The sequence below is a fragment of the Tursiops truncatus genome, chromosome 10 (genome assembly GCF_011762595.2).
Source record: "Tursiops truncatus isolate mTurTru1 chromosome 10, mTurTru1.mat.Y, whole genome shotgun sequence".
Taxonomy (NCBI): domain Eukaryota; kingdom Metazoa; phylum Chordata; class Mammalia; order Artiodactyla; family Delphinidae; genus Tursiops; species Tursiops truncatus.
Genome location: NC_047043.1, coordinates 89,695,097 through 89,723,037, shown reverse-complemented (window position 1 = coordinate 89,723,037; position 27,941 = coordinate 89,695,097). Strand labels below are relative to the sequence as shown.

Below are 27,941 nucleotides of genomic sequence, written 5' to 3'. Positions count from 1 at the left end.
CAAACCTGATTATATCATTCTGCTGCTTAAAATTACCTTGGAAATCATCACCCACCAAAAGACTAACTCATCATCTCAAATGAGGCCCCCCGTAACCTGGCCCTTACCTCTCCCTCTTACCTCTCTCCTGGCCTCCCATTCCCCAATTCATGTTTGACAGCCTTGATATCTGGAGTGTTTCCATGCTCCCTGCCTATCAGTGAAGAGTCAGCTTTCTTGTCTTTGCAGCTCATTTTGCATGAAACATCCTGCCAACACTGGGCCTCTTTAACTGTCAACCATCTGTCAAGACGAGGCTCAGTCACTGTCCCTCTTGGGGAGTCTCCTGGGCACTCCCAGAATAGGTTGTATGTTGCTCCTCCAGGCTTCCACAACATACTGTGCACACCACTGTGTTTTCATTCACCGTATAATTTCCTGGAATACTTTATTAATACCTTATGCCTTTCTCTCCCATTAGTGTGCAAGATCCCTCTCTGTCATGTTTATTCCTTTCAGACGTTTCTTCTTTAGATCTTTTTCTGTTGTCTTTTTCCAACAAGGCATGTCCTACTTTTAAAATTGGAAGGAAAATATTCCCTTATACTTTGTTTTGGTGAATCTTTTAAAAGAGCCATTGCTACTAATATTATCCTTATTAAAGAGAATGAAACTGAGGCACAGAAGAATAAAATGACTTGACAGAGTGGGGTGGCATATGGGAGACAGAAGAGACAGCCATATAAACTGTGTGGGCAACTGCCCACCGTGCCACTCGCTTGTATAACTTCCCATTTGCATTAAAGATGGGGCACCCAAATCTATTTTATTACTCAGCTTCAATTTTCACTAGCTTCACAAAAGGGAATATTTTTTCTGTATTTAAAGATATCTATTTTTCATACAACATGGTTGTAAACTCAAGCTAACTTCTCCATCTGACGCTAAGCCAAAGAAACAGTTATTTGTACGTTCTGATCCTGGTGGAAGAAAGAATGGCATGCCTTTTTCCAACGTGGGCGCCTAGACCCACAACTTCAGGGGATTTTGAGGGTAATTTTAAGTACTGTATATACATTTTGCTTTCAGTGCTGACTTTGAAAACAAATTCCTGGAAGATGTGTGAGACCCTACCATGCTCTATTCCAGAACACTCCTGGCTTCTAAACACTACTGGTGCAGGAGAAGCAGTATTTTTCAAGCACAATGGCTTCTCACTCTGAATTTTTCATAGAAAAGCAACCCCCCCCCCTGCCAAAAAAAAAGGAAAACACATGGTCTACACTGGCTGTGTATGCATGGCCCGTGCTTCCGGGAGTAATCTGTCGTGTCTGGTAGCAGAGTCCCTTAGCCGTGCCTCAGGTGCTAATAGAATCCCACGGAATGTTTTACCAACTAGTGAGTGCTGCTTTTAAACCCTTGCTATTCCCACTGCATCAGCTTTTCAAACAACAGTTCTTAACCACATGACACTTGAATTTTACATTCCTTTGCTGAGTCCAGTCTACTGACTATCTCCGATCACTTCTATTTGTTCGTTTTCCACCCTCCGTAGGGCCAGTGTAGTGACACGTGTAATAGCTGTGCAGAAAGAAGTGGAAAAAAGGAGATAATGCTCTAAAAAATCGGCAGGTTTCAAGATTCTTTGTCTTTTATGGAGCCAGACTGGTGAGGGATTCTACAACACACTTCCTCTCTTGGGAAGAAGGAAGATGGTTGCCCAGGTTAAAGGATGGGGATGTACCTGGGAACAAAATGCAACAGTGCCTTATCCTAAAGGGTTGCAGAGTTCCAAGAGCTGCCTACAAAACTAAATGGAAAGAGAGGGAAGAGAGGCCACTCTTTCCTTCTTCAGTGACAGGATATAATTAATCTAACCTTGAAAACAAGACATAACACAGGTGCTGAGGTCCAAGAAATAAGCTCCAGGGAGCACTACAGAGGCTAGCATTGACTCCTGGAGACAGTCTGCTGCTCTTGCTGGTACTTTCAGTCTGCTGGTTGGGATGCTGGCTCTGCTCATGTTTTCTAAGGGTTGATACTACCAACAAGAAGCATTTTACCTGCCACCCATTCTATCAGCTCATGTTGTTTTTAAAAGCACTGGTTCATAGTCTTTTTTTTTTAACATCTTTATTGGAGTATAATTGCTTTACAATGGTGTGTTAGTTTCTGCCGTATAACAGAGTGAGTCAGCTATACATATACATACATCCCCATATCTCCTCCCTCTTGTGGTTCATAGTCTTTTGTATTTAATGGGGCAAGATAATTTTTTTTTTAAGAAGGGAGGTGTGTGAAACCAACATAGATATTTCTAAGTGTTGGTGCTAAAAACTACTACCATTCTTACTACCATCTTCCACCATCCTCAATTCATACAAGAAATAATTTTTCAACATTAAAAATTAGAGGCAGGGTATAAAATCAGGACAAAAAAATGTTTTTTAAATTGTCTAAGTTCTGCCTTTTTAAAACAATATAGTTTGGGGAACCTGCATTTGAAGGTATACCCCCGAATATCTTCTTCACAAAACAATGACAGACATCAGACACCTCACAAGTAAAGATCCATTGATTTGGCTTAAGAAAGGAGCCCATTTTAGATCAGCTCAGTGCTTTGTGTCCACCTAGAGGGGTAGGCTAGGGAGAGTGGGAGGGAGACGCAAGAGGGAGGAGATGTGGGGTTTTATGTATATGTATAGCTGATTCACTTTGTTATACAGCAGAAACTAACACACCATTGTAAAGCAATTATACTTCCAATAAAGATGTTAAAAAAAAAAGAAAGGAGCCCACTTTAACTGAAAATAACAATGTGGTGTAGTGAAAAGACATCAGGACTTGAAGTCAAAAGTCTGTGTTTTGATTCCGAGATCTGACACTTACTAGTGGCAGGGACTTGAGGAAGCTGCTTCTCGTCTTGAGTTACTCATTCCACAGCTGTACAATGGGGATGATGATGATGATAAATCATACCTCATGGGGCTTTTGTAATGACAAAAGTTAATCATAGATTTGAAAGTGCTCTCTAAACAGTAAAATAGTATAGACAATTTAGCTATTAATTATTTTTCCAAGGCATTACAGTGGTGGCTTAGATTATCAAGGAGAAAGTGAAGCAAGCCATTGATGAAAGGACCAAGACATATTCTGTGGAGTGACAGTTTCCTTGGCTTTACCGTCTTCAGTGTCAAGACAAAAGAGGGAAAATCATCAGGATTATTTTGGAGGCAACCAGAGGACAAGCTCCTCCACATTCATTTCCTCAGCTCTCTACAGCTGGCTAAACGAGACTGTGCCAGCAAACCAGTAAACACCGCACTGATTTTCTTTTTTTTATAAACACAATTTCAGCTAAAAGACATTTCATAGTTAATGAATTGAATACTGAGCCAATTAGCCAGATCACCTACTTGCTAGCTGTAGCAACATTGATTTTGTGGAAATATTAATTATCTAAAACAAGATTTCCTGCTTAACCTTCAGAACAAGCTTAAAATGCACTATTTTACATCACTGCCAAGGTTAAGAGGAAGATGCTTATGATGTGATGATAATTTATATTCCTGGAGTTACCGTTCATTTTAGAGGCATCAAGGCCACCTGGTCAAATGAAGGATACATGTGTGATGCTTAATTTCCAGCAGGAAATGGCAATGACAGGCAAGGTGATAAATATGAAGGCTCCACAGATGTAATACATTCGTTCATCTCTAAGTGCCACTCTTTGCCCAAATTACCTACATTTCAGTGATTTAAAAACCTCAACTCATGTAACATTTGTACACAAATGTTTTCTAGCTTCAACATTTGGTTGGCAAACAGTAAATGACATCACACATCTACTGCTATGTAATGATATTTTAAGTTGTTCTTCCCTCTAACCAATTAAAGAAAAAAATGCAAAAATAATTAGAGTGAAAGCTATTTAATTTAAGAGCTTTTACTGAGTGTCTGCTGCCTGTGGAGCCCTGTATTACATGCTGGACTATCAGGATAGGGAAGCCACAGAGCTGCCACCAGTAAACTCATATTCAAGACTTTGCTCCTCATCATTATTAGGACGTTGGTCACAGAGCAAATCAGAGAAAGAAAGGAGATCAGAACCCAGTGTCTGGGACTCCAAGTTTGGTCCTCTCAGGTAGGAGCATTTCTTCAATGGGCCTTGCGTTTTCCACCATGAAGTATTCCATGGACTAATTATTATCTCTATTATCTGCCAACGGGACCACTAAATGAATATTTTAAAAAGACAGCTCACTGGGCTTCCCTGGTGGCACAGTGGCTGAGAGTCCGCCTGCCGATGCAGGGGACACGGGTTCGTGCCCCGGTCCGGGAAGATCCCACATGCCGCGGAGGGGCTGGGCCCGTGAGCCATGGTCACTGAGCCTGCGCTCCGCAACAGGAGAGGCCGCAACAGTGAGAGGCCCGCGTACCGCAAAAAAAAAAAAACAAAAAACAAAAAACAAAAAACAGCTCACTTACAAAAGGCAATAAACAGCACTCCTATAAACTTCATTTTTTTTTTTTTTTTTTTTAGAATACACTAACTAGGCCCTGATTAGCTGTGGCAAACAGTGGGTCTATTTTATAAACCACGCACATGACAGCTGTTCATCAGGAGTGGTCGTAACAGCCCTCTGATCAAAAAGTTACATGCACACCTGACAACAAAGGAAATAAAGTCTTTGGGAGATCTCCTCTCTCCTCCTGCAGAACATCCCTTCCCAAAGCAAAGCACGTTTACCTTTGTCTCTGAGGTTTTTTTTGCATGTAAAGTGTTGAAATGTCAAGGTTGCTATCCCTACTAGCATCTCTTTGGGACCCCTGCTTCCATGTAGAGTAACTTACTAGTCTGCTTATCCAACAAAAATGTACTGAACAAAGCAAGGCACTGGTAAACTTTCTAGTGGGGTTGATGAGCGATAGACAAACTGGTAGATACAATTATAGACTCTTATTAGTGAAAATGTAAAGAAAATCAACAGGATATTGAAAAGATAGGACTGAGGAAAGCCACTTTAGCCAGCATGGCAAAGGTAGTTGATATCAGAATTTTGCACCAGAAAAACAAAAATGACCCTTATTGTGACTGTGGACTTTAACTCTGATTTGGAAGAAGTGGTGACAAGAGATGCCTTGTACCATCTCATGGGGGGTTAGGAAGGGGAGGGGGAGTAAGGTTTATTGCTACAGACAGGAGATAAAATTCAGGGAGGTTCTCACTTTCCACTGCCCAAATCCCTAACCTCATGAAATGTTTTCTCTTTTGCTGGTGGTTCGTCCTTTCCAGCACCCAGTATTGTTACTTTCTCCGTCTAGGGGCACAGTGCTGTTGTTGAAAGAATAGGCACTAAATATTTGTTTTGATCAGGTTTAAATTTAACACATGCTTGTTTACTTCTTGGCTAATGAAGGAGGAATTACTGAAGAAGGAATGGGGTTTCTCCAGGCGGCACTTGCCTTATAAGTCTATGGGATGACCTCTGAGGGTACCTGTTTACTAGAGACAAAGACAGGCAGAAAGACAGAGGACCTTCTACACATCTATTCACAGATATAAAAACTCTGTGTAATATAAAGACATTTAATGACATCTAATCATATTTAATTGACAATAATTTAAAATTATTAAGTGAAATTAAAAACACAAATGAGACTATTAGAGCGGAACCTGATCAGCCGTCAACGTCATGAAAACACATAGCTTCACTTTTCTCCTCTACACCAGAAACTTTGCAGATATTTCCTAATTCTTCAAACAACCAAGTGAGGCAGGGAAACCAGAAAGAACATCAGCGGCATCAGGTGAGCTCTGTTCTCGAGCTACTATCATGACTTCCTTAGCAACTTCAATCTTATTCTCTCATCCGTTGCAGAAATTTGGTGTTGAAAAATAAGACTAGTGATACTGAAATCCTGAACTGCACTCAGTGCGGTCTCTTACTGGCCAAAGAACAAAGCACAACTTCACCTTTTCACCCACGGATGCAAGTGGAGGTTGGTTAACAATATGACATCCAGAAAAAAAAAGAGTCTGGCTCTTTTATTAGTATCCCACTCCAAACTCAGTTTGGAATTTCTTGGCAAATTGTTTCCTCTGATGGAGATGCATTTTCACTGCAGTAGAAATATAAGAGCGACAGTATGGTGTAGTGATGAATCAGGCAAGTATTGAAGCCAAATGACCTGGAATCTGCTCCTGGCCTTTCAACTTCCTAGTTGAGTGGACTTTGGCTAGTCATTTAACTTTTTCATACCTCTGCTCTCTCCTTTGTAAAATGGGAATATCGAGAGTACCAGCGTCTAGAGTTGAGACAGGATTAAAAGACAATTCATATTTGGCTGCCTGGAACATGCGAATCAGGTAAGAATTGTTAGCTCCTGTTGTTATTATAGGTGGTTGGTTGGGGATGTGTGAACTGATGATTGGACTTACAGAAAGCTCCCACTGTACTGAACATGATGTACATTTCAAGGCACTGAGCATGTTTTACAGAAGCACATATATGAGAATTTTGCTAATCTTTAGCCAGTAAACAGATATACTTCAAGGTCTTGAGGTAAAATGCAGAATACATAAATAACCTTCACTCTACTCACTCCTTATCACCATCTTCTACTCTGCTGTATTCACCTCTTTCTGCTCTGTGTACTCCAGCCATACAGGTGGGTCTTCTTTGATTCCCCTAAATGTGCCACATTCTATTCTACCACAGTGCCTTTGCACATCCTGTATTTTCTGTCTGGAAAATGCTTCCTCTTGAGTCCTTACATATCCTTCAGACCTCAATTACAGTCCCTTCCTCAGGGGAAATTACCATCTGTCTATGTTCTATGTCTATGTCAAAGTACCCAAACCATTTTTTTTTCCCATTTACCTCAGTGGATGATTACATACTTCTTGTGTAATTACTTGATGAACACCCCCTGCCCCCTGTTAGAATGGGAACTCTAAGAAGAGGGACTGGGTCCTGTTTTCTTTCCTTTCTCAGCAAAGAGTGGATACTCCGAAAAAATTCTGAACTAATGAACACCATATACAGCCTGTGTTTTCTCCTCTGCTGAAATGCCTTGCCCTTTTCTCCGTACCCCTCCATTTTGCCTCTCCTTGAACAACAATCTAACCAACTACCTTATAAACAAACACCACTTTCAGGCCATCACTCCATTCCCTCTCCGCTGCTGCTTATTCTGTCCTTTGTTCCTTAGAAATCAAGACTTCAACCTTCCTAATACTCACCACACTTGAGGTTACTTCTCCAGTATCTGTCTTCCCTGCTGGATGTAAGTTTCATATTTGTCTAGTGCATTGATGTGCTCCTGATCATCTAACACAGCACTTACTACCTAGTTGGTATTCGTTAAGTATTTATGGAAAGAAAGAAAAAACAAACACACAAAGGAAGTCTCCACACTGAATATTGATAACTCAATTTTTTGCAACACATGTACTTGGATGATGTGGTGGTACTTCCCAAAGGTACTTAATTTCTCAAATATGCAGGAGGATTAATAATTTCCTAATAGTATAAATAATTACTTAGCAGAAATCTCAGGTTGTGACTACTGAGGTTGAATTATATGCAGGATCAATGGTTGTTTAGAGTATAATGAAGCTTAGTATCTTAGAGAGACCAATTGCTAACTGTTTTTGAAACCTTGGAACATCTTCCATGTTTAATACTCAGTAAAATGTAAAAACGTGAATACAGTTGGATTTGGAGGGTGTACACCGACCAGTGAGAGGGCCAGACAAAACCACCCTAGTACCGGAGCATTTGCAGATGAAGTACCGGAGCACTTGTAGACAAAGGAGATAAGAAAGCACAGCATTCATGTATCTATGTACATTCTGTACATGAACAGGTAAAGGCATGTTGATAAACATACAAATTATATTTCCCTGGCATATTTCATTCTCACAATTTTAAAATACTATCATTATGCTTCTTCTGAGGACACTGGTGTTGAGAGGAGTGTGGAAACTTTCTCAAGGTCACACAGCCTTTCGGTGGTAGATACAGAGAATGTCAGCTCCAAAGGCAACGTGGGGGTTGTAAGGTCTAAGCAAATTTAGGAGAAATCACTTATTATAAATTACTCTAGTGGAGATAAGAAAACTGACATTTCAAAATAAATGCTGGGTCAGTAGTATTCTCTGTTCTGAGAAAACCCACTAAGGACCGTTTAAGGTGTGCAAATATACACCAATTACCTCCACACAGTTTTTGGAAGAGTTAGAAGTGGAGATGCGCTGGCCAATGTTAAATGGTCTGGTTGCTTATTCAGTAGTTATCCTAGGACTTCGATGCCTTAGAGAAAATTATTTCTCTGTGGATTTAGAGTTTGCCTGGCCTGTAAGATAGTGATTGCTCGTAAGAAATTGCAAGCATTCTTCCTTGAGAGGTTCACGAAAACAGAACTAAGACTCTGAGGAGTAAGAAAAAAAAAGAGTTCTTCCTCAAATTTGAGGAAACAGTAAATTAGGTTGTCAAGGCTCCAAATGTGATGTTATTTAAGATTACATAGCTCAGAATTTATCAATTTTAAATTTTCTATAACACATCCAAAGGCAATATGCTTTGCTTACAGGAAAGTAAGATGGAGTCTACAGTTAATATGATATATGCATTATATTTCTTTGACCTTATGATGCTATTAATGGATACTTTTGATTGCAAAACTTGCTACAAAGCTACAGTAAACAACGCAGTGTGGTACTGGATAAGAACAGACATATAGATCAATGGAGTAGAAATTAACTCTTATACTTAGAGTCAATTGATTTTTGACAAGAGTACATGACCATTCAATGGAAAAAGAATCATTTTTTCATTAACGGTTCTGGGACAAACAGATATCCGCATGCAAAAGAATACATTTGAAAAAATTTAAAAAGAATGAAGTTGGATCCCAACTTCAACATATCCAAAAATTAACTCAAAATGGATCACAGGCCTAAACTCAAGAGCTAAAACTACAAAACATTTTATTAGAAAACATAGGAGTAAATTTTTGTGACTCTGGATTAAGCAATGGTTTCTTAGATATGACATCAACAGCACATGTAACATTGTATATATGTGCCACATCTTCTTTATCAATTCATCTGTCGATGGACACTTGGGTTGCTTCCATGTCCTGGCTATTGTAAACAGAGCTGCAATGAACATTGTGGTACATGACTCTTTTTGAATTATGGTTTTCTCAGGGTATAAGCCCAGTAGTGGGATTGCTGGGTCGTATGGTAGTTCCATTTTTAGTTTTTTGAGGACCCTCCATACTGTTCTCCATAGTGGCTGTATCAATTTACATTCCCACCAACAGTGCGAGAGAGTTCCCTTTTCTCCACACCCTCTCCAGCATTTATTGCCTGTAGATATTTTGATGATGGCCATTCTGACTGGTGTGATGGTGAATACCCTATGCTAACACATATATATGGAATCTAAAAAAAAAAAAAAAGGTTCTGAAGAACCTAGGGGCAGGACAGGAATAAAGACGCAGCCGTAGAGAATGGACTTGAGGACACGGGGAGGGGGAAGGGTAAACTGGGACAAAGTGAGAGAGTGGCATGGACATATATACACTACCAAATGTAAAATCGATAGCTAGTGGGAAGCAGCTGCATAGCACAGGGAGATCAGCTTGGTGCTTTGTGTCCACTTAGAGGGGTGGGATAGGGAGGGTGGGAGGGAGGGAGACGCAAGAGGGAGGAGATATGGGGATGTACGTATATGCATAGCTGATTCACTCTGTTATACAGCAGAAACTAACACACCACTGTAAAGCAATTATACTCCAATAAAGATGTTAGAACAACAAAAAAAGCACATGTAACAAAAGAAAAATTAGATAAATTGACTTCATCAAAATGAAAACCTTTGTAGTCGAAATGACGTCGTTAAGGAACTGAAAAGACAACATACAGAACTGGAGAAAGTATTTGCAAATCATGTATCTGCTAAGGAACTTGTATCCAGTATATATAAAGTAATGTTACAGCACAATAATGGAAAGCCAAATAACCCAATTAAGAAACAGGCATAAGATCTGAATATATATATCTCCAAAGACAATATTACCAATAGTCAGTAAACACATAAAAAGTTGTTCAATATCATTAGCCCTTAGAGAAATGCAAATTAAAACCAGAGTAAGGTATCACTTCACACCCACTATGACAGCTAAAATAAAAAAGACAGGCAATAACAAGTGTTGGTAAGGATATGCAGAGATTGGGACCCTCATACGCTGTTAGCAGATTATAAACGGACACAGCCAATTTAGAAAACAGTTTGACAGCTGCTCAAAATGTTAACAGAAAGTTACCATTTGACCTAGCAATTCCACTCCTAGGAAGATAACTGAAAGAAATAAAAACATGTGTCCACATTGAAAAATCTGTAAATCAACGTTTGCAGCAGCATTACTCAGAACAGCCAAAGAGTGGAAACAACCCAAATGTCCAACAAGTGATGAATGGACAAACAAAATGGTGTTTTTCCATACAATGGCCTATTATTTGGCCATATAAAGAAACGAAGTACTGTTACACACGACAACATAGATGAACCCTGCTAACATCATGCTGAGTGAAATAAGGCACAAAAGGCCACGTACTGCATGATACCACTTATACGAAATGGCCAGAATGGGCAAAGTCATAGAGACAGAAATTAGGTTACTGGTTGTCCAGTGCTGGGCGGAATGAAGAATGACTGTTAACGAGTACAGGGATTCTTTTTAAGATGATGAAACTGCTCTGAAACTAGACAGTGGTGATGGTTATACAACTTTGTGAACAGGTTAAAAACTAACTAAATTGTACATCTTAAACTGTTGAATTATATAGTATGTGACATATCTTAATAAAATTGTTACTGAAAAAAGATGGTACTGGAAGTCAGAGGCAACGCTTTAACGAATTTTGTTTTTAAAAGAGAAACACTAAAAAACAAGTACTCAGGTCAGGGAAATAGACTATTTTAGAGGAAACAGTACCTCATAGGGTAGTAAAGGCCAAGGCACTTCTGTTTCTCTTATATTTTTACATGGGCTGATTCATATATTCATTCAGCTTAATTTATTCCACAAGGATTTACTCAGCACCTATTCATAAGTACCTGTCCTCTGGGTGGTAACGTTTGAATACAAGAGGAGAAAGCAATCGCTGAACTTAAAATTAAGAAAATCCATTTGTTGACTCCCTCACATCCCCTAACCCCTATTAAATAAATCTGTGCTGCTTAAAAGATAGTCTATAAGGCATAATTAAACTAAACTTTATGAGGTCAAGCTAACAGACTGCTCACAGCACAAGACTGCATTGAATTTGGGGTGGGAGAGAAGTAAATGCTATGAAAAAAAAAATTTGAAAGGCTAAAGATATACAACAATGCAAATATTTCGCAGCAGATCAACACTGTAAATATCATGAGTGTGTACCCCAAATACACATATCAGGAATAGATTACTGACTGGCAACACCGTCCGTCAAGGGTTTAGCGGCTAGTACAGAATTGCATCTCTGGTAAAATATCTAACAGAATAATTTAGCTCTTGGAAAAACAGACACACTCACACACACTCACACACACATGAACGCACACACACATGCACACACACCTTATCATGATGCTCCTGAGTTTGAGATTTAACCTCTGAACCCTAAAGCATTTGTTCTCTCCAGGGACCACATATTACAGCTGTGAAGTAAAAAACAGCCAGCGTGGTGCATAAAATACATGTCCACTAGGAGCCAACTGGCTTGTTCTGATTAGAGGCTACTTAGTGAAAGGTGCTGATTGGGAAGGCAGCAGAATCGGGCCCTTGATAGCACAGGGGCTTCTTTCTGCAGCCAGAAATGTCATAACACGAATCGGAACAATGCATGAGAGACCACAGTAGAACTGTTACAGACACAGGTTGGTCAGATACTCTAAATGTGATAATAGCTAGTTTCTAGGACTTTAGAGTGCCAGACAAAAAGGTCAAATTCAGGGAAAATGACCTAGAAAAAAAAAGTCCAGAGAGAGGGTCTAGGGGCCAAAAAACAACTCAGAATCACTTCAAATCATTACACTATGGAGAAAGGGTCAATTCCACCTATTTTATACCAGGCTATTCCAAGAGATGGGCAGAAATGTGCTGGCAAAAAGAAAAGCTTACTCTGAACTTCTGCAGAGTACTATCTTTTTCCAGTACTTCATCAATCATACTACACAAAGATTAAAACCCCTTTTATGCTCCCCAGAGGAAAATACAAAGCGTGACACAAAACTTGCCCAGATTATTCCACATTTAATCAAGGCCATCCCTCTCAATACTTTGCTTCCTAATACAGTTCAGTTACAAAAGTACCTGACCTCGGTCTCACTCCTAGGTGGTTTTATTTTTTCCTTGATGAAGGTGGTCAGGAAAGAAAAGATCTACGAGTTTCCTACCGTGGCCATAAACAAGTTACCACAAATTTGGTGGCTTTAAACAAAAGAAACCTATTCTCTCACATTTCGAAAGCTATTAGTCTGAAATCAAGGTGTCGGCAGGGCTGTGTTCACCGCCAAGGCTCTAATCCTCCCTGGGCTCTTCCAGCTTACGATGGCCATTGGCAATCGTTGGTGCCCCTTGGCTTCTTCTCTCCAACCTCTGCCTCCATGGTCACAGTGCCTTCTCCTCTGTGTGTCTCCTCTTTTGTCTCTTGAAAAGTCCTTGCCATGGAAGGCAGCTATGCTAACCACGATACCACCAAGGCCTCGGCAAGGACCCTGCCATGGGATTTAGGGTCCAAATGCTTAACTCTGGATGATCTCAAGATCTTTAATTTAATTACATCTCTAAAGACCCGTTTTTCCAATTTGTTCCACAACTGCGTTTTCACTCATCATTCGTTGCCTCTTGGTATAATGCAATTTTCCAAAGCGTTTTCCATTTTTGCCAACAAAGTCTTCCCAATGACAGGTTCTAGGTGCATGTATCTTGTACTAAATTATTATTCTAACCACTACAGGTGGTCAATTAGATTCTGAATTTGAACCATAATCTCTCACATAAAAACTCTTGAAAAAGAATGCGATACGATGAGAGTGTTCTCTAGGTCGACACCTTCTCCCGTTCAAAAACTGCTGCCTCTTTCAACTAACTGGTGACACCTAACTGATGGTAGACCAAAACTTCAAACTTACAGCGCAGTGATGGTCAGATTTGATCCTCATTGTCTAAAAACTAAACTTGCAGAACAATCAAACAAAATTATTTTAATATTTAGTGACTGAATTATTCCAACAATAAAACAAAAAGGGATGACATTTTAGTAACATTACTTTAAAAAAACAGATACGAAGTGTTAATTGTTTTTAACTTGGTGATTTCATTTAAAGCCCTGACTCATCAAGCCTGTATAAACACCTATCTGGTCCTGGTTGCCAATTTTAATGTGTACTGTATTCTTAAGAATGCTCCTGAATTTTAAAAAATTCTCTATACTTCATTGACTTAGTCATAAACTACTCTTTGTCAGACTGCAAACTGGACTGCAGGATGACTGAAGGAAATATACCTAATAAACGGATAGCTACAATTAACTAGCATCTGTACATTACAGGTTTTGTGGAAGAGACAGAAAAAAAAAATACAAGTGAGAATAATGCTGTGTACTTGTGAATTTCAACTCTTTGTACCACATCTCACAACTGCCCACACCACTAAGAACCAACAGCACACCTATGTACTAACCAGTTCTGCATTATGAAATTTTCAACAGACACCAATTGTCACCATTCTTTTTAGTACTATGGTAAGTAGCAGACAATATCTACTAAAAACATTATTTCAGAAACTCAGCAAGTTTGGGTTTGAATTCTTCTAACTATTCAAATGAGAAAATTTTAATTCTTTCATGGAGGATCAAAGCCCTTCATTGATAAATGTTAGCAGCTTTGCAATTCAAATACTTCTTAGTTGATCAAGTTTTAATTCATCTAAATATTCACAAATTATTTATCCAAACAGTCGTCCACCAACATTTTATTGCTCAGAAACAAAAGTCTGCCTATTTAAGCAGCTGGCCTTCCTAATTAAAAATCAGTCAAGTCAGTCCTGAGTTTGGCCATCTATCAAACTCCCAGTTATTGTTCTGATTGCACATTTTATTCTTTGGCTATGAAAGATAAACTAAACATTAAAAGCAATGAACACTGGAAATTTACTGCGAATAACTGCAATGATCAAGACTCAAAAACCAGGTTGCTGGGCTTCCCTGGTGGTGTAGTGGTTGACAGTCCACCAGCCGATGCGGGGGACACGGGTTCGTGCCCCGGTCCGGGAAGATCCCACATGCCGCGGAGCAGCTGGGCCCGTGAGCCATGGCCGCTGAGCCTGCGCATCCGGAGCCTGTGCTCCACAACGGGAGAGGCCACAACAGTGAGAGGCCCGCGTACCGCAAAAACAACAACAACAACAACAACAACAACAACAACAGATTGACAAAAGCCCCAGTTGGAGTACAGTAAAACATTCTAAACTTAATATATTAATCTTTATTACCATCATCACAATTGTCAGAGGGCACCTAAGTTAAGGAGAACTCAGACAAGGCTTACTTTAGTACCCATAAGAAAGATCTTTTTCAATGATGTTATCTGATCAGCTACTGTTCACCAATGTGATATTTTCACCATAAAAATTGTTGACTGCACATAACTGATAAACCAAAATTAATCTCAGAATGGATTGGTTTATTGAGTTCTCTCTCTCTCTCTCTCTATATATATATATAGAGAGAGAGAGAGGTCATAGAAGGCCAATATGGGGTGGTTTTTGAACCTAAGGTTCCCTTTCATTTATCATCTTTATCCTTCTTTTTTCTTCCTTTTCCTCTTCTATTCCCTTCCTCATAATACAAGCTCAGGAGGTACACATGCAGGGTTTGAATAGAGTGTACCAATCTAGTTTCTTTTCCCACCTCATGCGAGGTACCAACAGAGATCAGCATATCCATCACTTCCTTCCAAAGAACACCACCTCGCCCACAGCCAAGACCATGCCAGTTTCCCTACAGCAGGCAGGCGACTTGATTTTGTTAAGTGATTTAATTTTACCGTAAGCAATTTGGAGGTACTTATGTATGAATTATAGTCATCCCCAGCAGGAGATGAGTAGTATTAAGTCTTCTGTTTTGAAGATCTGAACTGTTATAAAACAGCTGAACTTCTTCCAGGAAGAAGGCCCCAAACAATGTTTATGAAGCAATCAGTTTGACAGGCTAAAATCTGAGAGTTATTGGATTAGTCTCTTGGAAGCCCTTCTTAACAATCTACATTTAAAGTACATCTTTTTTCACAGGTGGGGGAGGAATAATACAGGAGTAAAAAAACTTATAATAACATGTCATTTACTGCTTGGGGATAGAAAGTTTGCCAACTCACAGTTATTTATCATAAAATATCAATATTCAGAATGTTTTACAACCTACAAGCAATAAACTGGAAATTTGCATATTAACTTTTAGAGCAGAAATATTGTTATTAATTATTCTCATTATGGAACCTGAAACCAATTATATTAAAATTCGAGCCACAAATGTATGCATAATTGTGGTACACAACATTATGGTTTTAGATATTAACAGCAAATCAACATCATGACAGCATCAGGAAGCCTATAAGTAAAAAATTAAAAACAAACTAATGATGGATGTACTATATGAAAGGTTGTAAACACACTGAAAAATCCAAGTTTGTGTCTACAAAAGAAACATTTTATTAATCACCCAAATCTATAGTTTGAACATGAATTCCACAAGGAAAGTGTAGTTTTAGCTGTCATGAGGGAACTATGCATGTCAAATGCCATGTAATGAGCATCTGCTCAAAAGTCAGGTAGCCAGATTCCTATGCTGGGTCCTCTCCCTTCCACTGCACCCTTGGTGAAAATTATCTCATTTCCCTAATCTGCAGATTCTTTACCTACGAAAGAAAAATAATGACTATACTTCCTTGGGTTATGTTGAGAATTAAATGGGATAACGCTTCCAAAATGCTTAGCCTCATCTCCGACCTAGAGTAATCAAATCATGATAAAAATTATAACAATAGCTAACAGTTATTAACCCCTAATGTGTGCCAGACAATGATCTAGGAATTTTAGGCAATATTAATTTATGTGATCTTCACAATAAAGGAGGTAGAGTTATTAACCCTATTTTATGGATAAAGAAACTGAGGCAGAGAGAAGAACCTTGTCCCAGGTCACAGGGTTACAGGATAAATTGAATTCCAACCCAGGGAACCTAACTCCAGGGTTTGTGCCCTTACCCCCTATACCTAAGTGTTTAATAAAGGTTAGTTATTATTCTTATTTTAAAAAGACAGAAAAGAGAGGGGAAAAGAGGGGAAGAGAAGAAAAGACAGAAGGAAAATACAGAAGCAGCTTTTTCATCATTTTCTCATGCTAGGAATTATTCTGGGCTTTTGCATATGCTTTATAATTTAATCTTCATAACACCCTAAGGCAGAAGTATGGTTATCCCCAGGGCTCTGATGAGATGTCTCAGTTCTAGCAACATTATAAGACACATAAAGTGGAATGGAGCAATGGACAACATTCCATTCTATCTAAACTTAGGCAATATAGTATCTCAGTTTCTCAAGCCCACATTCACAAATTTTTAAAACAGTGACTTGGGTATTTTATAAGCGTGTAAGTGTAGATTACAACTTACTTAAAAAAATCCACATCTATATGTCAGTGAACAAAATTGCCTTGTTGCCTAATTGTGTAAGGTGATTCTCAAGCAGATTTGGATTGGGATGCTTGGCTGGGAAGTAGGTAGGTAGGGTGACAGAGCTGTAGCACTTCATTCTGTATAGACACAGCCTCTGGAAAAATCCCCACCATCAAGCAGTGAAAGTAATGAACTGAAATTCCTTCTACTCCTGGCCTTATCTTCTGATTCAGGTACGTACGTAAGAGTTAAAGAACATTCAACTTGCTTTACCCCTTGTGAGAAGGGAAGGTTAAAGGAAAGCTATTCCTAAACACTTCATTGAAGCTATATATACTCTTGCGCCAGGTTTTCAGGATACAAGTAAACTTTGATGGCATGTTTTAACATATGATGCCCCAACACATACCCTTATCTGGAAGTAGGATGGCGATTGTCTTCTACACAAACTCAAGATGGAAATACTTGCATCTACCTCTGAAGCACTCCCAAAGGACTGCCAGAAAGTCCTTAAATGCAGTGGTTCAACTCATACCCCACACATGGCCTGATGACTTTAACATCCAATCCTTATAACTTATTCATTTATTCAACATTATTGCAAGTTTACTAAATGCCAGGCGCTGGGTAGACCCTGGTAAATTAATCAATCAAGTTTGCTAGCCCAAGGTGAAACAGTAGGACTAGATGGTAGAAGGGGCATTGGTAGTCTACTATTAGAAACAGGCTAAATGACAGAAAGAGAAGTGATTGACCCTGGCTTAATACTGCAAGGGGACTGAAAACAAAATGTGCTCCAAATTACATTACAATACTCTATGCTCATGAAAATGTCCACACCTTATCAAGAGTGACTTCAATTATGCTCTGCCTGTTTAATCAAGGAAAGTTTTCTGTCCTAAGAAAAGCGGGGGTTCTTAGAGGCATCATCTCCATTAATTAGATTCTTTGCTTATGTGAATTAATTCATTTTTTAAATGCTAAATACAAGAGATTATCAAATTCTGTCTATAAAAGCAGTATGAAAATATTTTTTAAATAAATCATAAATGATGTCTACCTTATCAAATTATCGTGTGGATAAAGTTACAGAAGGTATATAAATGAGATCTGAAGGTGTAACATGTTAGATAAAGATGAAGGGATTTTTTTTCTTATAAAATCAAAGTGAGTCTAACACAGGCACAAATCAAGGTGTGCTGGATAGGAGCTGAAGCTGCCATTCCTTGGTTCTCACTTATTAATTATGTAAATAACAAGTAATTCAGTAACTTCAATCTTCAATTTAATTTTTTTTTATTTTAAGATACAGGCCAGGAAACCTTTAAGGTCCGTTTCAGCCATAAGATCATATGATTAAAAATGAAGAAATATTCTTACTTGCGTATTATAGTTCAGTAAGTATGGTCAAAAGGCAACATCTTTTTCCCTCAATGATTATGAAAATGCTTGGGAGAAAGCAATTACTCGGTAACATTTAAAAGATGTCATTGTCATGCTCCACCTTATATCAATGAAGAAAAACATTTTATTCTAACCAATTAAAAATGATTTTTGAATAGAGGCAATGTCTTTTAATTTTTTTTTAATTTAAAAAGGATAGAAAAGAAAGGTCTAGAAACTATATGTTAACGATCAAAATGCTAGACTCCAGAAACTGACTAGAATAGAAAGGGTGCAGGTTTACCAAAAAAAATACATCTTCCCCCAAAATAACTTTATACATATATTTTCTTTGTTGTGTCACTGAATAGGCAATTAATAAAGCAATTTGTTTATTCCTACATATAAATTATTCTAGACTCTGGAGATATAAGGATGGACAAGATAGCCTCACCTCTCTTACAACTTAGATTCTATCATAGAAGTCAAATAATGAGAAAAAAGAAATACACAAAATCATTCCAGATCATAGTGAGTCCTAATGATTGAAAACGATGTTGTTATGTAGAAAAGTAGAGGGCAACAAAAAGGTAGGCAGAAGACAGGAGAAGAAATGGAAGGAGCTGCTTCTTAGGTTAGACATGGTGATATGGAAACTTTCTCTTAGGAGGTCACACCTAAATTGAGAACTAAGGATCATAGGAAGTGAGCGTGTGAAAGATCAGGAGAAAAGCAAATAAGGCAGAGGGAGTGAAAGTATCAAGGACTGGTGCAAAAGATAGTTTGTCATTTTTGAGAAATGAAAACAAGACCATGGTAATGAATTTGAGATTTAGTCTAAGTGCAGTAGAAGGCATAAAGCGGGAAAGTAGAATGGTCTCATTTACATGTTTAAAAGATTACTCTGGCTGTTTTATGATAAATGGTTAAGGAAGATCTAGACAAGATTCACAGAGACCAGGTACAAGCGGATGTTGTAGAAATTGTCCATCTTGATTTCAGCAAGGCATCTGGCAAAGATTCTCATTACTCTAAGAACAAGTAGGAGATACTGAGGTTCAAGTATAGTATGTATGGGTAAATGTGTAGCTAATTGAACACGAGTAGGTGAAGGATTTTGATTTATCAATTTAATCTCATTTTATTGGACATTCTCTACTGGCAGGCTGCCCTGTCCTGGTCAACATTTTGTATCAATTATTTGAATGGACACACGCTTATCACATTTTCTGCTGACACTGAAGTAAAAGGATCAGTATGTCAGATTTTAAAAAAAAGATTTAAAACAATTTCAACTGTGATGGAACAAAGGGTCACAACACAGAAGGTGAATTTAATAGGAGTAAATATAAAATTCTGGATTTAGGCATTAAAATAACACAATTGGGTAGCTCTGGATTAATAGCCATTCATGAAAAATCAATCCTCTAATTTTATATGAAAAAAGTTGAAATATGAGACTGAGGTTTTAAAAAAAAGTAAATATCAATGTCAGCCCCATTCATCAAAAGAGAAGCTCACATCGTGGGATACTACTGTTCCCACTGTCCTCTGCAAAGTCAAGGCACACGCATAGAGTTGGGTACAGACATTTCTACAGGGTCACAGTTTAATAGATAATTGAATAAAATTGTGTCGTGAAGAAGATGGTTGTGGATTGAGTACCTGGAGAAGAAAAGAATTATGGGACAAGGGACATGAACATATTTTCACGTGTCTGAACCTAACCAGAATCATAGAGTAAGCACTGGGAGTGAAGGTGATAGAGATTTAGATACTTAGCCCAATTTTAAGGAAGAGATATTGTGCTTGGTTTTGTGTTTTTGAACAAGTACAGCAATCACAGGTCAGGATGCTCTGTGATGAAAAGGTGAGCTCTCTATCTTCAGAATTTTTCAAGCTGAATGCTTATCAGCTGACGATTCTGAGGGTGGCAGGATGTTAGGCATAAGAAGTGCAATAAGCAGGGTGGATTCCAAACTCAGGCACCTCAACCACAAAACGAGTGGCAGAGCTTTTACTTTGGCTAAACTATTCTATTTAAATGACTATCCCTGCATATGAGATTCTATCTTTCCAATATTTTTAGTAGTAGAAATGCCTGGACTTCTACAAAAGGAGAGCCTTAAAAGTTAGTAATTTGTTTTTTAAATGTCATAAATTAGAAAAGCAAAAGGTTGTTAATGCTATGTTAATCTCTTTTCTGTTCCTGTTATTGTTACCGTTTTTAAAAAAAATTTCCTACACTGTGAAATCCAAAAATCAATGAAGTACAAGAGTAACTGAATACAGAGATTTCCCTACTCTGAGAGTCTATGATTATTTTCTAAAATGAATCCAACAAAATCTATTTGTTAAAAATATAGATACCACATTTGTGTTAAACCAAAAGAAATAAACACTTTGGTTCTGTAGCACTCAATCAGACATATCCTCCTATTTTTCTGCTCACCTTAGATTATTTGGAAGACTACTGCAGAAGACATTCACGAAGAAAATAAGCCTGGTATCCCATATATACCTAATACTTAGAAAATTCATTTCTCAACTCATCAAAATGCCACCAAACAGCAATAAGAAATTAAGTACTGAATATTAGGTATATTTGATATTGAGTTTCTGGAGAGGATTTTGTTAATGAGAATATCCTACAGCGTTACTGCCAACCGACTTTGTAATTAGGAAAGCTTCGACATTCATGCACTGCTATATGAGTTGGGATTTTACACAAGGAAATACATAATCATAGGCAAATACATAAACCCTTAAAAATACCGCTGAACATCAATCCTTCAAGGTGTCTATACTCAATGTGTACTCACTGCTCTTGCCTGTGGATTTTATTTTCAACTTGCGATCTCTAAATTCCACTATCTTTCACATGCTCATGAACTTTCATTAGCTGATAATCCTAAAAGATTGCAATTTGCTTTTTAAATGTTCTAAACCACAAATATAAAAGGTAAAGCTTTGACTGCCTTTACTTTTTGTTTTTTGCAGTTGCTTTTAAATTTTTCCTTTTCCTTCAAATAAGAAAAAGTATTAGAGAATTATAGGATTAAGAGACTACCAAGCTTTTTTCTTTTCCAACTGTGAGCTTTATGGCCAAATCGCTTGTCACATGGACTATTAACTTACTGGTAATTCAACTGCTTGCTTATACATATTCACTTTAAAATGTGTGTGTGTGTGTGTGTGTATGTGTGTGTACGTGCGTGTAATTTGTTGTACATGTAAACTTATACGTGTATAAATTTGAGTGTATGTGAATTTATGTGTATAGAGCATCATATAACCAAATTATCTTATAGTCAAACTATCTCAACCCTTATAAAAGCAGAAGAATACATCTTCCCATTCAGATTTACAGTTTACCCTACAATGAAAGATATTTTGCAAATATGAAAGAAGGGTAAAGAAGATCAACATGAAAACGTAAAATCTGTTTGGTGTTTTAAGATAAACTGTTTTAAAGGCTGATTGGTACAAGGCACAAAAACTCAAAGTCACATTTGCAGCAAGATATAATTGCTACTTACAAGCAAACTGAAGCTTTGCTTCTCTGCTAACAATTGTTCCAAATGAGTTTGTTGCTCTGCACTGGTACGTTCCAGCGTCTTGGGTTTTATTGGGGTTATTGATCAACAAGCTGCCTTCAACAACACTGTAGCGGAAATCCATACCAATGTCAACATCTGTTCCATTTAACTTCCACCTATAGTATAAAAATGCCAGTAGATAAAGCCTTGTAATATTAATCAATAATTCTGAGTTGTCTAAAATACATAAAAACTATGAATCGCATGAAATATCATCTGTGACTGTTTTTTAACCATGGTAAAAAAAAAAATTAGAAAAGCTCTACCCAGCAATGGTGCCAACATAGATGCATACACATGCTTTAAAAGAGCACGTCCTTTTAAAGTAAACAAGATATTAAAATTTTAACACTTGTTTTTGTGACTACTTACAATGCTACAGACACTTCCCTTTTTTTTTGGAAAGAATACACCATTTTCCGGTAGATTGCTGAGTATTTGATGAAATTGCAGAGTTGCTTTGATTTGGTCCTTAATATGACTGAAATGGCTGACTACAAAGCAGAGGAATTCCATTGATCTAGAGTTATCTTAGGAACCAAACTAGCCTTCAACAGGGATCACTTTGAAGATCTCCTTAGCTACCAGCACTCAAACATCAATCAACCAGCCCAATAAACTGTAGATCAGGCCATTAGGTAACAGACACAAAGAGTGTTTTCTTGCTTTTCTGTTTGTTTACTTGGATCATCTGTGTATCTGAGTATAGGGCCTGGCCCAATAAATTAGTTTTAGTGGGACTCACACATTTAAACAGAAAAGCTTTAGTAACAAGATCTCCTTTTTTTTTTTTTTAAACAGCCAATAACATTCCAGAGAGACCTTATTTTAACCAAACTGCATTTCAGTAAGTTGTTTTAATACGTACAAACTTTTGAACTAATACAAAACAATGATTATCTTTTTTTCTCTTCCTTCCCCACAATCCTACATAAAATATCAGGTAATGGATACAGCATAGTCAGAGTATCTGAATTATCAACTGTCTCCTAGTAGCGTTCACACTGGGAGGCCAAAAATAAGGCAACACTAGACCATAAAGGAAATTGATTGGAAGCAATAACGGGAGTAAAGAATGAGCAACAGTGATCTTATTTCCTTCAAACGGTAAAAAAAAAAACACTCTTTAAACGTGTGCGTGTATATACATACTCATTGTGTATCGTCTTATAACATTCGGGGGCACCAGGGCTGGTATGCATAATGTAAAAGCATTGAAATGAAAAAAATGAAGGCCAGTTAGTTTCAAGATTTTGGATACTGGGTATCATCAGGAACATGTTTAAAGAATGAGTGCTTTCTTTCCACCGAGACGTCCGTCTCTCATACTTCAAAGTCAATCTTAAACTACACCTCTTCTCATGAAGTCTTCCTCAGTATTCCTAGTCAAGATAAATCAAAGCTTCCCCCAAGCTCCTACAGAATTCTCCTTACTTGTTTAGGTGGGAATTCTGCCTTCACCATAGATAATTTGCCTATATCACTTCCGTAGTCTCCCTTTAGTAACCTAGAACTTGGCACTCAGTGTGCTCAATAAAGGCTTGTGGTATTTCACTAAATATTTTACTTCTTGGCTGGATATTTTAGCTTTGAGCATACACAATTTAAGAAGCATCCTAGCCCACCACAGCACAGCAGTGTACGTTTGTTCACGTCTATGTCTTTGAAAGGTGAAAATACGGAAACGTGAGGCGTGGGAAAGGTGGGCCAGATCAGGAAATGGGACATAGCTCTTTAAGTGTCTTTTGATAAGAAGACGGGTATTAGAAACTGACATTGTTCTTAAGCTTGACAGTAATTCTCTCTGTGTTCTGACACACACAAGAAAGTAATACGCAATAAAAAGAGAACGACTGGGTTACGTCCTAGCAGGTCTATATGCTCATGAATCTCCAGGGCTGACTGCCTGCCCTAGACAATTTTTTGAGTCAGCTGGTCACATCTCTGTCATAACTCTCACTTCAAATGAGAGTCGAGCAATTTAATATGACAAGTGTAAGAACTCAAAGAGGAAATTGGAATCTAATGTGAGCTGCAAGCAGAGAGCGGAATTTAGGAATGGGATCACGTGAGCCTTTTTAGAAAAGTCTTCGTAGGGATAATGAGAACACCTCTGTGGGTTTGTCTACACTCGTCATCTCAACCAGAATGCTCTGCAGAAAGTCCATTACTCTACTTTATTACCTGCTTTTACATACAAATAGCAAAGGAAAACGGAATATTTAGAAAATAAGGCGCTTGTTGTGAAATGCAGTTGAGTCTCCATTACACAGCACTATACCAAGTTTTATTGCGATGCAGTCACTGTTCATTCCAACTGAACGTGGACTGCGTTGAATTCCTTATTCTATACTGAAACACTCTTGAAAATATTCACAATTCATTTTCAATGTTTGAGGAGTCTTTTAAGAACTGGTAATATAGAGGCGATGCTCATTTGACACAAAGAGATTTTCCCAAGGGCCAGGACATGGGTGAGTCTTGTAAGCTGATTTCTGAATTATTCAGGGAATCACAATCCCATTCTCTCCAGAGAGTGAGGTTGTGCACAACCAAATACTGACACTGTGAAGCTCTGTAAGGTACCATTTTTCAGACCTTGCTGGGAAGCTGTCTATAGCATGTGTTGTAGCAAAACCCTCTCTCTTTGTTCCCTGTTTCAGCTTGGCACCGAAGAAGGGGCAGGACCTTTCTGACCTGAAATTAGTTGTCTGCAAACCAAGCTGAATACAAACTTCACAGCAAAAGTATTTCCACCAAGTACGTGACCATTCTTTCCATCGGGAAATGGAGGCTGACAGCCATAAGTACTGTCACATGTCCTTCCGGAACTTTAATACAAGGAAAGTGGGCACAAGTCAAAACTTCTTAAGTTTTTCTGGGTCTGGGTCAATCCTTTCAAAATTGAGGGGCAGGAAACAATGAAAAGAGAAGGCTCCATTCAGGGAATAAACACAAAGAAGAGAGGTCAGTCGGGGCATCTGAGGGAAAACCTAATGGCGAAGATCCCCATGAAGAACTCACCTTGAATTTCTCTTAGGGGTTCCTCCCCTCAAAGTCAGCCTGAAGACTGAAAAAGTTCAGCCAGAAAGATGTTTGAAAATACCTGATTTCTCCATTCTTTCTCTTGTTCTTTCCTCCTACAAAAGGGAGCTTTTAGCTCCCAGGTACCAATCAGCTATTTCGTCACAGAGAAACTACCAAAAGTATATACAGGAAAGTGAAGTACACTGCAACCAACTGCTAGTGCATTTGATTAAAAGTTTTCTTCTCAGCTTTTCCTGGCAATCTTTAAAAACATAATAGGTTTCTGTTCCTCTGCTTGTTTTAAATAACACAGCAAGCCCCCATATCTAGAAACACAATGTTACAAAAGCAATGTTAATTAAAGGTCAGAGTTTGGGGAAAAACAAAGCAGCAACCTGCCAAATTCTGCTGCAAAATTTCTTCTCATTTGTGGCTAACATCTGAACTTATACTTGGCGATGTATTAAAAACTGGGGCCATTTAACTCATCATTTATGTGTGTAGGAACCTTTGCCTCTTGCATTTATTCATTTATTTATTTTACTACGTAAAGCATTTAAAAATGTTTGATTTAGCCTTGAATTCAACATATTATAGGGAGAATAGCTACGTATTCTGATTTATCCAGGACATTGCTGGGTTTACACCTGTCCTCCTGGAATAATTATTAACAGTGGCCTTTTCCTCTCAGAAGTGTGCTGGTTTGGATGATAAATTACATGTTCACCCTAATTATATGGTCCATTAGAGAGTTTTTTTTTTTGTTTTTCTTTCTGGAATGTACTTCTTTTTTTTGTCCCTATGACAAAAGGTCATTAGCCCTCCAAATTCACTTAAATATCTCCTTTCCTGTGAAACTTTCTCTGATACCTTCCCTCTCTATCCTGAAGCAGACTTTCTTTCCTCCAGAATGCCCTAGAACTTGGACATCCTTTATTCACACTTCCAGCATAGTCCTGTACTTCCACCTCCAGGCACTGACCCCCAAAGCACACTATTTGAATATGTAGTTTATTAATCTTTGAATACCTCAAACCTAGGATGGAACATTGCAGCTGCTTTAATGTAGTGGTTTAAACATCTTTCCTAGAGGATGTATTTTTCAGAATCCTAATATATACCCTAGTTCAAAGTAGACCTACCACGATGGAATCTTGGTTAGAAACTCTATAATAACTCATCCCAGGTAATTCCTGAGTCAACTCCTTGGACCCTGGAATTCACAGTTTGAAAAACACTGGGGGGGTCTGATGAATAATGCTATGTTTGATGAATGAATGGGCACACAAACTAAACTCTAAAACAATTTCCACTACGTTAATACTACCATCCTGTATGGGATGTCCCTTGCCCTCTGCCAATTTGAAAACTATCAATACCTACCTCAGTTCAAATTCCACTTCTGTGCCCCCCGGGTGACTCCAATTTCTTCCTCCCCTAAACTATGACACATGTGCCATATACTCTTTTGGTCTTTATATACCACTACATATTGGTTATTAGCTTAAGGTTTTCATCAATTAAATCTGAATAGAGGTAAAATAATATTTATAATATGTATGTAAATTATATAAAGGATCCCAAGACAATAAAGATCTGTGTTTAAGAAAAGGAATATTATTACTCTTGAAGTCTCCTATTTCCATTTTGTTTCCAATCACTCTTATCTCAATGGTTGATTATAATCTTGAATTTTGGCTTTTTCATTCCTTTGATTTTATGATTTTATCATGTATGTTAGTATCCTTAAACAACTACTCCATCTTACTGCCTTTGAACTTAGTAAATACGGGATTATAAACTTTGCATTCTTCTATGACTTGCTTTGTCTACTCAAAGTTACGTTCCTGTGACCCATCATGTTTTTGTAGCTATAATTCATTCATTTTTACTGTTGCATGGGGTTACCGTGTATGAATATGCCAGGTTATATTTATGTATGTTATTTATATTACGTTAAATTTGCTCTTCTAAATTTCTGTCAATTTGGTGGGTTTGAAAGAGTGTGTCATTTTAGTTTTAATTTGTATATTTTAATATACACTGATAATCTCTTTATATGATTAATGGATATTTGATATTCTTTTCTAAGAAGTATCTGATCAAGTCTTTTGGAAATGTTTTTATTAGGTTACTTGTTTTTTACTTTTTGATTTGTGGAAATTCTTTAAATAGTTTACATATTAATCCTTTGCAAATAATATGTATTAAACATATCTTCTCCCAGTTGGAAGCTTATAATTTTACCCATCCCAGTATATTCTGCTAAACAGAAATTCTTAATTTTAGTGAAGTTAAATATTTTCTTCTATGATTTGTGCTTATTTGTCATTATTGAAAAGTTTTTTCTTCCCTCCAAAGTCATAAATATGTATGCCTATTTCCTTTTAAAAGTTTTGTAAATTTCCCATGTTGGTCTTCTATTCACTTGGATTTGATCTTTGTGTACCCTGTGAGGTAGGGATCTAACTTCGTTCCATTTTTTTTAAAACACATGGATAATCCACTGTGCAGTATATATCTTCTCAATTTATTTCTAATATTGTCATGACTTTTAACTTTTCTTTTTTAATCTTCACAATACAGTATTGTTTTTATTATTTTTATTGTTTAGCGCAATTGACTTTTACGTGGAAATATTAACCTTTACCATTTGTGTTACTTATCATTCTTTCTTATATCTAAGACAGTATACCTGGGATCATTTTTATTCTGCTTAAAGTATATCTTTCAGCATTTTCTTTAGTAAGGATCTGCTGGAGTCAAACTTCAGTTTCTGTCTGTCTGAAAACACATTTACTTTCTTCTCCTTTTTAAAAAGTACTTCTGCCATAAAAAAATTTGACAGCTAATTTCTCTCAGCATATTGAAGATTCTGTCTTCTGTCTTGATTTTTTTGTTGCTATTGAGAAGTCAGCTGTTGGTTTAATTGTCATCTCTTTGAAGGTTAGCTGTATTACAACTTTGGCCTACTTTTATGATCATGTCTTAGGGTTGGTGTTTTGCTGTTTCTCCATGATAATTCTAGACAGGGCTTTACTTTTATTTGCACTGCTTGAAATTCACTGGGCTTACTTAGTCTGTGGCTTTGAATGTTTAATTAGCTTTGGGAAATTCTTAGCCTTTCTTTAAATATTGCCTCTGCCTCATTTTTTTTTTTCCTTTCCTTATGGAACTCTGATTAGATATGTGTAAACGTTTTCTCTTAATCTCTTTTTTCTCTG

General features: G+C 37.7%; 1 protein-coding gene across 1 annotated transcript in view; it reads right to left on the bottom strand.

Annotated features, from left to right (window-relative positions):
* CNTN4 (contactin 4) overlaps nucleotides 1-27,941 on the bottom strand; it is an 817,087-nt gene that overhangs the window by 298,139 nt on the left and 491,007 nt on the right. Inside the window, exon 6 of the mRNA XM_019947613.3 lies at nucleotides 21,631-21,806. Coding sequence (XP_019803172.1) covers nucleotides 21,631-21,806 — 176 coding nt within the window. The remainder of the gene's footprint in view (nucleotides 1-21,630; nucleotides 21,807-27,941) is intronic.